The sequence below is a fragment of the Eumetopias jubatus genome, unplaced genomic scaffold, assembly GCF_037043125.1.
Source record: "Eumetopias jubatus isolate StellerSeaLion01/CBP00866 unplaced genomic scaffold, mEumJub1_p1.0 scaffold_10, whole genome shotgun sequence".
Classification (NCBI taxonomy): domain Eukaryota; kingdom Metazoa; phylum Chordata; class Mammalia; order Carnivora; family Otariidae; genus Eumetopias; species Eumetopias jubatus.
In genome coordinates, this window is record NW_028274816.1 from 86,306,820 (window position 1) to 86,321,516 (window position 14,697).

The 14,697-nt window shown below is 41.6% G+C and overlaps 1 protein-coding gene across 3 annotated transcripts in view; it reads right to left on the bottom strand.

The window, feature by feature from the left end:
* Window positions 1-12,560, bottom strand: part of UNK (unk zinc finger) — a 33,169-nt gene extending 20,609 nt beyond the window's left edge. The window contains exons 1-4 of one of the 3 annotated variants that reach the window (XM_028112591.2): window positions 11,392-11,575; window positions 8,328-8,582; window positions 7,871-8,035; window positions 7,675-7,745 (exon numbers count right to left, since the gene is read on the bottom strand). In XM_028112591.2, coding sequence (XP_027968392.1) covers window positions 7,675-7,745; window positions 7,871-7,879 — 80 coding nt within the window. In that variant the 5' untranslated portion in view covers window positions 7,880-8,035; window positions 8,328-8,582; window positions 11,392-11,575. Of the gene's footprint in view, window positions 1-7,674; window positions 7,746-7,870; window positions 8,036-8,327; window positions 8,583-11,391; window positions 11,576-12,400 lie in introns of those variants that run through there. The other 2 variants (XM_088028146.1, XM_028112596.2) reach the window with 2 other exon arrangements.
* Between the last annotated feature and the right edge of the window lie 2,137 nt (window positions 12,561-14,697).

Below are 14,697 nucleotides of genomic sequence, written 5' to 3' on the forward strand. Positions count from 1 at the left end.
CCTCTCCCACTCCCCCTGCTGTATTCCTCCTCTCGCTCGCTGTCAAATAAATAAAATCTTAAAAAAAAAAAAAAAAAGTAGTTTGACACATGGGGCGCCTGGGTGGCTCAGATGGTTAAGCGTCTGCCTTTGGCTCAGGTCATGATCCCAGAGTCCTGGGATCGAGCCCTGCATCAGGCTCCCTGCTTGGCGGGGAGCCTGCTTCTCCCTCTCCCTCTACTGTTCCCCCTGCTTGTGCTCTCTCACTCTATCAAATAAATAAAATCTTTAAAAAAAAAAAGAGTTTGACACGACTTATGATTCAAATATGCGTTGTCAAAATGACTACATTTAAGGTTTGCAAAGAAGCTGTCTTGTAATTTTAGGCTGAAGTCTTTAAGAAACCTTATCAAGTCTACAGCAAAAGCCAATTTCCAAAGCTATTCAGCATTCAAGAATAGTGGTTGAGAATGATTCTTCTCATTCAGAAAAATTTCAATGTCAGCCCTGAACTCAGAAAATTACAAGAAAACTTTACCACTGCTAAGCCATCAAACTATTGTGTAGTAGGGCATGCCAGAATATTCAGCTTCTCTAACAAAAATTAATGGAATTGATTCTTATGGTGAAGTCCACATGAGAGAGTGAAGTTCATTGCTGATTCTAACAGTTCAATAACACAATGGATTCAAAAATTTTTCTGCAAAGTACCTGCTGATGAATAATACAATGAATAACCACAGGCTTTAAACCTTACATTTTCGTAAGCTTTGTAAATTTGTCCAGTTAAATCTTTTTCTGCTCCACACATTCTTACCATCATCAGCTGTAACAGGTATTAGCAGATCATACATCAGGTTGTACTGAGTTTTTCCTTAACTTTTTTGAAAATATTCTCAGCTATCATTATTTTAAGTAGACTATTCATTGATGGTAATTCTTAAGTCATTTCAAATGAGGCACTGACTCCATGAAGAAACCAACTAAACAGTAACAGTGGCATCTGTTGACTCATCAAGAGCCCAAGGAAAACCTACATAAAATAATTTGCCTGGTATTTTGACTACTGCTATTCTTCCCAAGGACTTCCACATTTTGAGAAGTTGTTCTTGACGAAAGGCTAACACTTTTAAACAAGTCTGCTCAGGACACATTTCTTCAGCTGCTGCAATCACACACAATATAATTCATTCACTATCGTCAGTATTGGTAAATGGCTTTCCTTGCTCAGCTAATCAATGAGCCACTGGAGAAACTTAATCCAGTCACAGCCTCATTTTCCTTATTGTGAAGAAATTCTACTGTGATGAAACAGTCCCTTTAAGATTTCTAATTTTTCCGGGGCACCTGGGTGGCTCAGTCGGTTAAGCATCTGCCTTCGGCTCAGGTTACGATCCCAGGGTCCTGGGTTCAAGCCCTGCATCAGGCTCCCTGCTCCACGGGAAGCCTACTTCTCTCCCTCTCCCACTCCCCCTGCTTGTGTTCCCTCTCTCACTGTGTCTGTCAAATAAATAAATCTTAAAAAAAAAAAAATAAGATTTCTAATTTTTCCAACCATTTCCTTCCTGTGCGTTGGGGTTATCGTGACAACTCTTTTGTCCGGTAATGTTGATGGGTCTTCTCACAGCACAGCTCTTACTAAAGATAGCTTTGCTACCTAATTTGACAACAAAAGAATTCACACTCCATCGTGCCCTTAAAACATGACATTCCAAGTCCATTTTTCTCTTCCTCACCTGTCCTGACATGATTGGTGGGCACCGGTAATAAGAAATAAATAAAACACTGTGGTGTGCTAATACACACAGCACTGGAAACACTGTCAAGTTGTAAGGGTGTCCTTGCCATGTGTACACTGAACAGCAATACCAAGCGAGGAGAGTGCCACGTACGGTCTCTGTCACGATATGGAATCCTGCAGTTACAGTGCAAAAACAGCTAGACAATATGTAAACCAATGGGGGAGGGTTCCATCAAAGCTTTATTTATGGATTCTGAAATGTGAATTTCATATAATTTTCATGCGTCATGAAACAGTATCGATTCTTTTTCAACCGTTAAAAATGTAAAAGCCATTTTTAGCTCACAGGCCAAAGGCAGGTGGCAGGCTGCATCTGGCATTACAAGCTGTAGTCTGCCGACCTCTGCTCTGAAGAGTTGGTATTCCCCAACACACCATAACCCTCCCTTCACATCTCTACACTTTTGATGATACTGCTCCCGGTGTCTGGATCACCCTTTTGGCTTCTTCTCCACATGAGGGTTCCCTGACACAGCCCACTGGAGTTCATCACCCTCCTTCCATGTTTCCACTACAAGGTATGAATACGGCCCAGAGAGCCCCTACCGCAGATGACTTTAACTCCTTTGTATGTAGCCATGTTTATAATTTCTCTACCTCTACAAGAGCTGGCTCATAGCAGGTTATTCAAGATAGGTTTGTACAAGAAAAAGCAAAGGCAGAGAGCTTCACAAGTGGTACAAGCCTGGTCCACAGCAGCTATATACTAACCCAGCAAAACAGAAGCAATTCCAAGCTCTGATTTAGGTGCTTCTCCTGGCAATTAATAAACCAGTAACTTCTCTAGCTACCTTCCCCACAATGTCTGCCCAGGCTTGTTCCTCACCCCGAACACTAATTTTGAGATCAGACTCACATGCAGTCTAGAAAAGCAACCAGACTTGTTCTGTTAATTCCTGGGAATGTGCGGAGATCACTAGATCTGTCTCTGACTGTATTAAATTCCTTTTTCTGTTTCTTCCAAAAACTAAGGGGTATTATGATGACCATTTAGCAAAAACTAGGTACAATCCAAAGATTTATCAAGAAAAATCACGGAAGTATGTCCCCAGACTATAACTGGGGGGGGGGGGGAACCTAGAAGGGAGAATACATTCACTATTATCGATTTTAGAGGTTATCTTGACTTTTCTTTATTGAATTGTGATTAATAACTTTTAGAATTAAAAAAAAAACCTTTTTTTGGGAAAGAAATCCACAATATTAATGACAGCTTGACAGGGAATCTATCCTGATCCAAAATTAAATGAAAGATGTTGCTAATAAGCAAAAGAGCTCCTTTAAGTTAAAAGTGAACTGTGGGGGCGCCTGGGTGGCTCAGTCGTTGGGCGTTTGCCTTCGGCTCAGGTCATGATCCCAAGGTCCTGGGATCGAGCCCCGCATCGGGCTCCCTGCTTGGTGGGAAGCCTGCTTCTCCCTCTCCCGCTCCCCTGGCTTGTGTTCCCTCTCTCGCTGTCTCTCTCTGTCAAATAAATAAAATAAAATAAAATAAAAAATCTTAAAAATAATTTAAAAAGTCAACTATGGTGAATATTTTCATAAAGTAAGTAACTATTAGAATGTCATCTAGTTTGTGATTTGTAGAACCTGATTTGGACACATATGCAGAGTGATTAGATTTGAGTAAAAAGGCAAATAAGCAACACAGTGATGGCCTCTGGAGAAGCAACAGGAGATGGTGCTGCAACACCAGACTTGTTGAAGACATGATGAATCCCAGTACACACAATGAACAGCAGGATGGGAGCCCAACAAAAAGCGGGCAACAGGCGAGAGACTGAGCCAACTGAAGAAACCCCAGATACCCCCTTTCCCACCCAACCTGGAGATCATGACCCTGAAGGGCCATGAGGAAGCACCTGCTCCTGGGGAGCCTGCGGCTCTCCTGGCCAGTCAAATCACTTTTCACAAGGCTCACATGGGAAATGTGATGTGCCCGCATCTCTAATAAGCCACAAATACTCATCTTTATTACAGCTAGTCTCATAAAAACTAAATTTCATCTTTTTCAAGCAATGTACAGGTTTTACCATGGAAACAGAATCTTAAAATGCGAAAAAATGGTCTTGTTCTTCAGTATTTTTTTTAAGTAAGCTCTATACCCAATGTGGGGCTTGAACTCAGGATCCAAGATCAAGAGTCACATGCTCTACCAACTAAGCCAGCCAGGCACCCCTGCTGTTCAATATTCTTTATTGAAATCTAACCAGAAATTGATAGGATTCTGCAACAAAGAGGGAAAAAAAAAAACCTCCCGAGTCATTGTCAAACATCACACTGTAGTATGCAAAGACTCAAATGATACTTATCTGTAATCTGCTTTCCATATTCATATTAACCTACCCATACGTAACTCCCCAAAAAAATTTAGTCACAGAAATCATAGATGATGGCTTATCAAAATTCTTCACTTATAAGTTTGAGAATAAAAGATTTTTTAAGTCCAAGGAAGATATTATAAGAGCTGATAAACAGTAGATTAAGAATCCTAAATTACTTATCCAAATACATACACATACAAAATCATATATATAAATGCATTTCTTATAATTTGCTGCAAATCTTTCCCAATCTTTGAAGAGCTTAAGACAAATTATTATTAGTTCTAGACTGTTTATAAAGATATACATATACATTCTGTTTTGACACCAAACAAAACCCAGAAACCATACAACTATGTAACAATAACCACATCAGTGGGAGTTGCCAGAAAATGGCTTTTTAAGATTTTATTTATTTGAGAAAGAAAGAAAAAGAGGGAGAGGAAGAGAGAGAATCTCAAGCAGACTCCATGCTGAGCGTGGACCTTATGCAAGGGCCTGATCTCATGACCCTGAGATCATGACCTTAGCGGAAACCAAGAGTCAGACGCTCAACCAACTGAACCACTCAAGCGCCCCCTCTCCTTTGTAAATTTTATTCATAGCAAATGGCTTTTAAAAAACAAGACTAAAATAAAGCTAAAATTTGATTGGCAAATATTTGGACAATTCCAAAAAAGCACTATACAGCTACAGAGATTTGGTTTCCAAATCTCAAGGGATCCTGGTTTAAAACACTCTCTCTGGCAGAAAAGCAAGCTCAGATAGTATTATTCAGGCAAATAAAGTAAGCGTCTAATGAATCTCTGAGTGTGTCTGAACATTTAAGGTAGGCTTTGATTCTATAAATGACTGTTGGCCAGAGTACATACAGTAGGACCTTAGAGCCAGTGTGAACCTCCAGGATGTAACAGAACTATCCTAACACACAGAAACATACAGGAATCCACAGCGTAAGTGCTACCGGCACTTATGAAAGCAAACGCTTCCAGGTGGGGAGCCACTCATGGGTAAACGATTGCAGCCCACTCTTCACTGGAAAAGGTCCCACACCTGTGAGCCATCCTGGGCCGGGGAACTAAGAGCCACGAAGGGCATGATGTTGGCAGCTAATCCTACGTGTCCCTGCTTCCTTCTTTCCAGGACTGCGCCCGTGACCGAGAGTTTTTGGAACTGGTAAAACTGAGGAGAGAAAATTCAGGGAAGGTTCACTCACATCACTGATTGTGCAGAATGTATGTGAGGAGTACTGAAAACCCTGGTTCATTCCTCCCTAAGTAACACCTTGACTCGATTCAGTTTTCCTGGCTTGAAAAAAACCCCAATTTGATGAATGTTCGAATATATACATTTGAACTGATGTGTTATTTTGTACACTGATTTCTGTAAAACAAAGTCTTTGGCCCTGTAAGAGCAGATCTGTTTAGAACACAAATCCATTATGTAAGATACAGGTAGCCTGGTAGAGGCTACTGGAAGAATGGCAACTGAAGTAAAATTTGAATGGGTATGGAGGAGAGGAATATGCTCTCTGCAGACAACACAGACCCACATGTGCGCTAGGAACTGCCAATTCCGCTTTAGGGTAGATGTAGCTAAAGAAGCATTTGGTTAAGGCTGTTGAAGGAGGTAGCAATGAAACCGAAAGCAGTAACTTGGGCCTTGTTCAAATATTGGTGTGTGTGCTAAATGCCAATGTGCTATTTTAAGCACTTTACATATATTAACTCACTTAGACCTCGTAACAACTCCATGGGATAGGTACCATTGGTATCCTCAGGAAACTGACATACAAAGAGGAAAGTCACTTGCCTAAGGTCCCACAGCTAGTAAGAGGCAGAGCTGCGCTTCAGACCCAATCCGTCTGGCCCTAGAGTCAGTACTCTTAAACATTGCGCTGACTGCTAACTATGTTTTTCTTAAATGAGCTAAAAAGAAAAACAAGAGTAATTGCAGATAAACATAAATGACTCTCTAGAAGCTGTTCAAAATATGTTAGGGAGTTTTTTTAACAGGCCATAATTACAATAACCACAAAATAAGTTACTAAAAATAAAAAACAAAAATGTTAACTTTAACATGCTCTACTAGAAATTTAATATTCATTTTATGTATTCATTATAAAGTACTCTTAGTTCAATTATAAAATTTAAGTTTTGGGTTTTTTCTTTTAAACAGAAAATACAAGTACGGGCTTCTAATTTATGTTATATTTGGATAGACTGATTTACACAAATCCTAATGTGATGGGCTACCAAATACTTGGCACCTCTAAGCAGTAAAAGTTACATCAAAAAGATAATAGTAATGTTCTTATCAGTATTAATAGAAACTTACATATAAAAACTATTTGAAACTTTTAAGTCATAAAACACCAGGCCAAAAGTTTTTCTCAACCTCTTCTTTCCTAAGCATAACTACGTCTCCTCAATGGGGGTAGTTTCGTGACAATGCCAAAATTTCACAGGAAGGTGGGCACATGGGCCTTTCCCTCCTCATTATAAGTTAATTTGTTAGGACTTATGGTGGCCACATGATGTTTCAAATACTAGTAGAAAACAAATGAGTTGACTTAGGAACACAAAAAATAAATTGTGATATAAAGAATAAGGGATGAAACATTTCAATAAGCTCAGATATGACATGATGATACTATCACAGGCCTGAGTATCTTCTTTATCTCCTAAATAAGTTGAGCCCCCAACAGGAAAAAGGTCACCTCACAGAGAACGCTATGAGATTTTTAAGTCGCTAGACTCCTTTCCATCTTCTCTTCCTCATCAGCTCTTGATACTGCTGTCAAATTCTACAAACTGGCAAAGAAAAAAGGGGTGAAAGTTGAGGGATTGTATAGAGAAATAATAAAAAAAATTTGTGATTATTAGAACTAAAATATAGCCATTGTTATAATTTAAAATGCCTAAAACATGTGGCCTGTCCTTAAAGAAATGCCAAGTGAACATTAAAACAACCATAAAATACCTGAGAATGGAATTCATTACATTTCAGCAAGAACAGCAACTTTCTATCTCCCACCCACCCTAGGAAGCTCAATTCATTTTTACAAAGGCACTGGGGAAATGTGCTTGTTCCTTATAATGGCTGTCAATTCAGAGACAATTTGAAGTACAACTACCAACGAGTAGGAGTCTCAAACTTGCTGAGTATTCACTTCTTATCTCAAAAGCATCTCCACAGACCTAGAACATGAGAGCATTCACCTAGAACGGATATACAGGGACTAAGCCATTGAGAAGGCTGGAAAAGGGGCACCAAGGAGCTTTTCACAAACTGTAGGCTTTTCCATACCAAATGATGCTGCCAAGCCCTGATAGACCATATGAGCCTGACAGACTCTTAATGCACTGATTTTTTTTAAATCCTTTTTAAAAAACTAATTGAGATGTAAATTATACAACATAAAAATTTCACCATTTTAAGGTGTACGTCTCAGTGGTTCTTAGTATATTCACCATGTTGTAGAATTACTGCCACTATCTAATTCCAGAACATTTCCATCACCCCAAAAATAAACCCCATACCTATTATCATATGCACTGATTTTACCCATACTTTCTCCGTAGATATCTCTGTGGCCCATGCAGTATTTTAAGATGGCTGGCTGGTGTGAATCTACACAGTATCTATATGGTAAGAAAATAAGAAAGCTACATTGTCCAGAAGGATACTGAACCCAAATTCTTGGCATTTTTAGCAATTACACTAATGTAATTTTTATATATTGGCTAAGAATGGCAGAGAAACTTACATTCAACATCCATCTTCACTTAACACATTAGTGTGCCCCAAATTCATCCAAGATGTTAAAAGAAGGGAAGACAATCTACTAGGATTAGCCATAACTGTCCATAGTTGCAATTTCAAAACATAGAAGATGCAAATGTGGGAAAACCTCCTTTAGTATCAAGCATAGCTGGATTAAAAAAAAACAACAACAACAAAACGAAAAACTTAATCATTAAGTAAATACTGCCCCGTTTGGGAAAATAATCCCTACACCAGTCCAGTATTTAAAGTAACGTAGCTTTAAATGCAACCTTACTTTTATCATTCTTGTGACCTAGAGCCTCTCCTAATGAGAAAAATAACCTTTAAGCAAAGGTCTGGCAGGAAAGCCTGCAGATGTGTGGTGCTCAGGCTGCTGTAGGGCTCTCATTACCTAAGTGAGCTCATGGCTTCTAAGACACACAGGAAGGAGACCTCACCTTCAGGCATCAGGGTGTTGAAAGCGGGAGGAAGTAGGTCCACGAGGGTGTCTTGCTTTTGTGCACTTATCTGGGGTGCTATTTCCAGAGAAGGAGCTCCTTTATAGAGTGTGCCCAAGATGGATTTCTCTAAGTTGCTCTCAGAGTTGTCCAGCTGCCCTCACCAATAAGTCAGTCTTTGTAGGTTGATAGAAACCACCAGTCAAAGCAGATGCAAATGGATTGTGGGGAAGCCTTCTTTAGTATCTAACATAGCTGGATTAAAACAAAAAAACTTAACCATTAAGCAAATCTTCATTTTAATCATTACTTTCATAGCAAATATCAACTAGGTGCTACACTTGACTCTACCCTTAGCATGGGCACTTAATTATTAATGGGGATTTTGTGGGCTTGAGTGAAGACCACAATGAGCTCTTAATTTTTGTCCTGTAAGAAATTAGTTCTACTTGATAAACAAGTAAACAAGATCCAGAAATATTTATTGGTAATTTAACTCATGCTTGCTGACATTGCCTAGCAACACTTCCAGTGACTTCTGTTGTGCAACAAGTTGTACTCTTGTAATGTATTTACAATTTTACTGCAATTTGCAATAATGATTTAAATACATTTTCATTTCCTGGATTTTCCAAAACACAGATGCAATCAAGTGAAGTTCATGACATTTATACGATGTATAAATTAACAAATTTGCCTCAAAATAGTTATCTATGGAAGCAGTGCTACATTGTCCCTGTTTAAAGATGCCCAGGGAACAGTCCTAAGTTAAAAAAAAAATAACACTTCGCTAGATGAGGCTATAAAGCATTTATTCTCTACCTATAAGAAATCACCCAGTGGGCAGTGAAACTCCAAAAAACCTTCACTAAACTAGAATTTCATTTTCCTTTACCCCAATGGCATTAAGAGGCCTGAGAATCAACTGCAAGTGAAGGAATCCAAAAATCATCTACTGTCTTTAAGGCTTACCTCCTCTTATAGGGTCTAAATAATAAGGCAGAAACCTGGATATTTTGGAAGGTAGGTTTTTTTTGGTGACCTCTCAACTATATACTTTTAATAATATAATTGTTATACAGTAAGAAACCTGAAGTTAGCTAAATTTGTAGACACATTTGGACATGTAATTGCTCCAAAATTTCCCATTCTTAAGTCTGTTTTTATAAAACTCTTCTAATACAAGATGGACTTGTTCTAGAAAATAGGTGGATTAAATTCAGTCTTTGTCAAATAAAAGGACAAATTACCTAGCAAGATGTTAGGTGGTTCTTGTAGTGGAAGAGGACTAATACATGCACATTACCATTTTACTGCATGCTAGTCAAATACTTGGAGCTGAATAAGAAGAAATTCTAATATAGCCATTTTCTAAAGGGTCGGATTCCTCAGGTCTAGCACAAGTGCCTACTATGCCAATTTGCTAAAAGGATTATTTCAAAGTTTTTCTTAAGGCAAGATTATTCATGAGTTTAGGAAAAAAAATACTAACAAAATTATCATTCAAACTATGTTATAAATAATCCTCTTGGTTTAGAAAGAAGAGAGCTCAAATTCTAGCACTTTATTTGTGGGGCAAGAAGGCAAGCCTATGGAAAGGCAATATTTGTTTTTGGTGGATTCAACCAAGTTTGCCAAGACTGTCTGCCATTATGATGAGTGGCATTCAATTTTTAAACTTTTTTTAAAGTTTATGTTTAAGTAATCTCTACACCCCGTGTGGGGCTCAAACTTACAACCTCAAGATCAAGAGTCACATGCTTTGCTGAGCCAGCCAGGTGTCCCGAGGGGCACTCAATTTTAACGCATTTCTTCTGGATTATTGCAAAGATTATTGCATATCACATAATCTCAAATAATATCAGGCACAAAAAACACACAAAGTTATTGTAATTTATGTACAAGTTTTAAAAATGTTAAAAAAAAAAATTTAACCAGTAAAAAAATACATACCAAAAAAAAAAAGTCTCTATTTGTATTCCACAAAGGGATCTATGCAATATATAAAGCTATATTCAGACTGGTACAAATTCTGGAAATTAATGCTGCAAGTGAGAATTAAAAAAATGCTGGCCAGCTCAAAATTTTAAAGTAAATATTAAAATCAAAATAAAAATATTCCTGTGGTCTAACCTTCAAGGGTAACAAATGGGTTCACCTTAAAAAAAAAAAAAAAAAAATCAGTGCCAGTAAGCGTAGAAGTGCTGTCATCTGTATCCTCAAACTCCCTGCGCTCCTAAGACCTGGGATGACAAGGGAATGAAGTTTTCCCCAAATCATCACAGCTTCTGAATGCCCATAAATCTACCAAGGAAGAAAATGGATGTCTACCTCTTATTTCTGGAGATAAAAACATAAACCTATACACAAATGAACAGTTAACAGGATGTAAAAAGATGGGAACACCTACAACCTCCAATCACCCTATCAAGCTTGGGCGTTCATCTACTTCTGTTGATAACTAAGCCAACTCAAGAGCCAAGAACTGATTATTCTGCACTTAACCCACAAGCAAAGGAAGACAGATTTTAAACAAATAAGCATCAACAGGACAAAACTCAGATGTTAACATTTACACAGATGTTGACTTGTTTCATCTGTCAATTCAAAATGGTAAGAAAACCCTTCTAATACAGATTCCATAGTCTACTCAATGACAACACAACATACAGATGTTGCTGAAACGTTACCCAAAGTATTGTACGTATTCTACTGAAAAATAACCGAGCAACTAGATTATAAAGAAGTTCCAATCGTGGGAAGTACGCAGATTTTCAAATCAAAACCACACTGCTGCTTGACCACACCATTCAACTGACCAGTATTCTCTAAGGTAAGATCGTTCCACCAAAACCGATGGAAGGATGGCAGAAAGAACTCCAGTGAGAAAGGACCCGCAAAGCAATGGCCACAACAGAAAAGTAATAGTTAACACGAGTCAGACTGTAGCCAAGAAAAAGCTTCAACTTATTTCAACCAATAGCAGGGAACCTCACCAAGAAACCAATAAGCTTCCTAAAACCCATGTCCCCCAATCCCAGAACAGTTTCCCAATGGGGCTTACTTCGGTGAGTGACAAACAGGAGCTCCTCCTGTCTAGTTTTAGTTCCTTCTACTCCAATAGAGGTTTCCTGCTCTCGGCTCACCAGGCGGCCTTACTGGGTGGCTCTTAAGGGTTGCAAGCCTCAGGTCCACCTGGGGGGTCCTTCTAAACACGCACAGCACCTGGGAGCCCCAAACGGATGGGAGGCGCTCAAAGAGCATTTGGGGGGGGGGGGGGAGTGTGAAAACGGAATTCAACATTTTGCTTAACAGGAGGGCCCGCCTCTGCAGCTTTCTCCCGAGGCACCTAGCACTAGGTGGTCCTTTAACGTGCTTGAAAGGACACGAGGAGGAGGCAAGAACCTACACTCAGACACACGCAGATTCCCAGGGAGGGGGTCTTCCAGCTACTGGACTCCCGCGGTGGGAGCGTCGGGGGTCCCTCTGCTAGTGTACTCCGCTTGGGGCTGAAGACACACTCGGACCCCATCGCCCTCGGGGTCCCCGACTCAAGCCGGCTCAGCTGTCCCAGCGAGTTCCAAGCAAGAGAGGCCTCCACAGACAACATACGGGCTTCAGGGACACAAAAGGCCTCCCGGGGAAGGAACGCGCGGCGCCTGACAGAACCTTGCGCCAACCGTCATTCGCAGCGGTTCTAGGGCTGGCCCCCGAGGCACCCAACCTGGTTCCGTGCTGGGCTTATCGCCCCGCAAGTGCCTGATACTGTGGTTTTACGGTCTGAAAAACAGTTAGGCCTCACAGGCCTGGCCTGAGATGGGCGCTCTCCGCACGCCGCACTCCCGCCTTCCCCACTCAGCGGCGGGGCCCGGCCTTCCCGCCCCACAGCCCGACCGGGGGTTGGTGGCAGATGGAGGCAGTTGGGACCGGCCCCAGCAGGTTGGAACCGGTCTGGGCCGGGCCGGAGGAGGAAGGGGGGGAGGGAGAGGCCGCCTCGCGCTCTCCCTGCGCGCGTGACTCACGCTGGCCGCTGACGTCAGGCGTGCGCGCGCGGCGGGGGGGGCTCTACGTACGTGTAGTGCTGCGGTTTCTCGGGCTGTGCCTGCAGCACCTGAGCGGTAGCGGCCGGGGGCGCCGAGGAAGCTGCGGAGCCGCCGGGCCCGGGGCCCTTCGACATGGTCCTGTCTTCCTGCCTCTTCGCCGCTCCCCTTTTATTATTCAGTCTGCGCGGTCCGCGCCGAGGACCCAGTGCGCCTGCGCCGCGCCACGAGAACGTGAAGACCCCCCGCACGGCAGCAAGGGTTGCTGGGAGTTGTGGTCCTCGGTTCGGCTGGAATTTTACCTTCGGCAGAGGGTTGCTGCCAAAGGAATGGACCACAATACCCAGGGATCCTTGCGGAGGATGTCCCGGATGCTGAGGGCCCGCCACGGCTTGTGGGGATTGTAGTCCCGCCGCGTTCCTCCTTCTTACCAGTCCGTTTCCAGTTTCGTAGGGGAGGTTTCCTTGAAACTGGAGCGTCTGGAGTAGAGAGGGCCCAGAGCTAGAGAAGCCCTAACGACTTATGTGAAATAGTCCAAGTGTAATTTCGCCACCAACAGTGTAGTAATTATCTCGCCATCGGACTTAGTAGGTTTTGGGTTCAGTGTTGATGCCGGCCCCAGTAGTGCTTCAGAATCTGTATTGTCCGTGCTTAGCTCTGGGCCCTTGTGCTGCAGGCACCTGCAGTCGGCCAACATCCTCTTGATTCCTGCGGCCAGGCTAACTGGGGAGGCATGAAGGAAAGTCTGCCTACTAGAAGTCAGCTTAAGAAATCTTTGCTAAGCAGGGCACCTGGGTGGCTCAGTCGTTAAGCGTCTGCCTTGGGCTCAGGTCATGATCCCAGGGTCCTGGAATCGAGTCCCACGTCGGGCTCCTTCCTCGGCGGGAAGTCGGCTCTCCCTCTCCCCCTGCTTGTGTTCCTGCTCTCGCTGTCTCTGTCAAGTAAATAAATAAAATCTTAAAAAAAAAAAAAATCTCTGCTAAAGTTGAGCTACACGACCAATACTCTGTTCCCGCGTTTTTGCGGAGGCGCTCCGTAAACCTTTACCAACCCTGAAACCTGGAACTCCACGACTTGGGTCCCTTCCCAACTCGACACCTGGCCTCACCAACTTGTTTCCAGTACATTAGGGGCCAAGGACGAATTTAATCTCCGTCTAGAATAGTCTCAGATACACCGACGAGTTGCAGGGGTGTTGAGAAGCGTCGCACACTGTCCAGAAGCAAGAGTCTCGGGTTGAGTAGGGGGTGCAATTTAAAATCCCCTGCAGTTTCCTTCTCCGGACCTCAGCTTTTCTGTGTTTTCCGACCCCACTTCCCACTGGTAGGGTGAAGTTCTTCACTCTGTGGCTTTTGTCAAATAAGCCAATTCCCCCTTTACAAAGTTCTTTATAGATCTATTGACAGTTGTCATTTAGCTTTGTTTTCCATAATGAAATCTATTTAAATCACTTGTTTTTAAGACATTTATGTTTGATTAGATAGGTTAACTAATGATTGTCACGTTAAGGAAAAACGTTCCCAATAACCTTAGGGGTGAGGGAGGGTGGAGTGAATGGAAAATTGTTAATGTTTAAGAATGACACTTATTTTATTTAGTTCTGAGTAACCTCACATCAGAAGCCAAATTCCCTACAAAGTTGAGAAACTGGTATTTCCTAAACAGGCCAAATCAATTGTTTAACCACTAGGGGCGTGCGAAGATGAAAAATTCCAAAAGGACAAATAAAAGTTGTAGTGTATTGGTTTAACCCTGTTAGTAAATCCAAGTTATTGGTTTATATGTTATCCCCAAAATACCTGAGTGTGATTTGAATGAAGAAATATAGTCCACAGCACTAGGCTTTAAGTAAGTGTATACCATAAGCTTCAGGATGAGTGTGTACTGGTAAAACTGGGAGATGATATCATCCAAACTGTTTAACTTACAAAAGAGGAAACCGAAACTCAGAGAAGTAACTTGCACAGTTACTCAGCAAGCCCATGGCAGAACAGGAACTAGGACAGTAGCCTACATGCCGCATCACATTCTACATTGTTTTGACTGTATAAACATTTTTAGTTTTTTCCCATTTCCTGTGTTGCTTTTCCTCTCCTGTGCCAACTTAGGAAAAAGAAAAACCTGCATGACTGCAGAGTAAGAAGGACTTAATCGTCCTTTAAGTAGATAAGTGTAAATCTATACCTAGTTTCTGCTGGAGCAATTAGTTCTCCTCTAGTAATTAGTCAAACTTCAAAAAGAAAAACAAAACTGGAGTGTCTGTCCTCTGGAGGCTTGAGACAGACAGGATTCTGGATCTTTTAGAAAATCCTTGGAACACAAAGGCATTA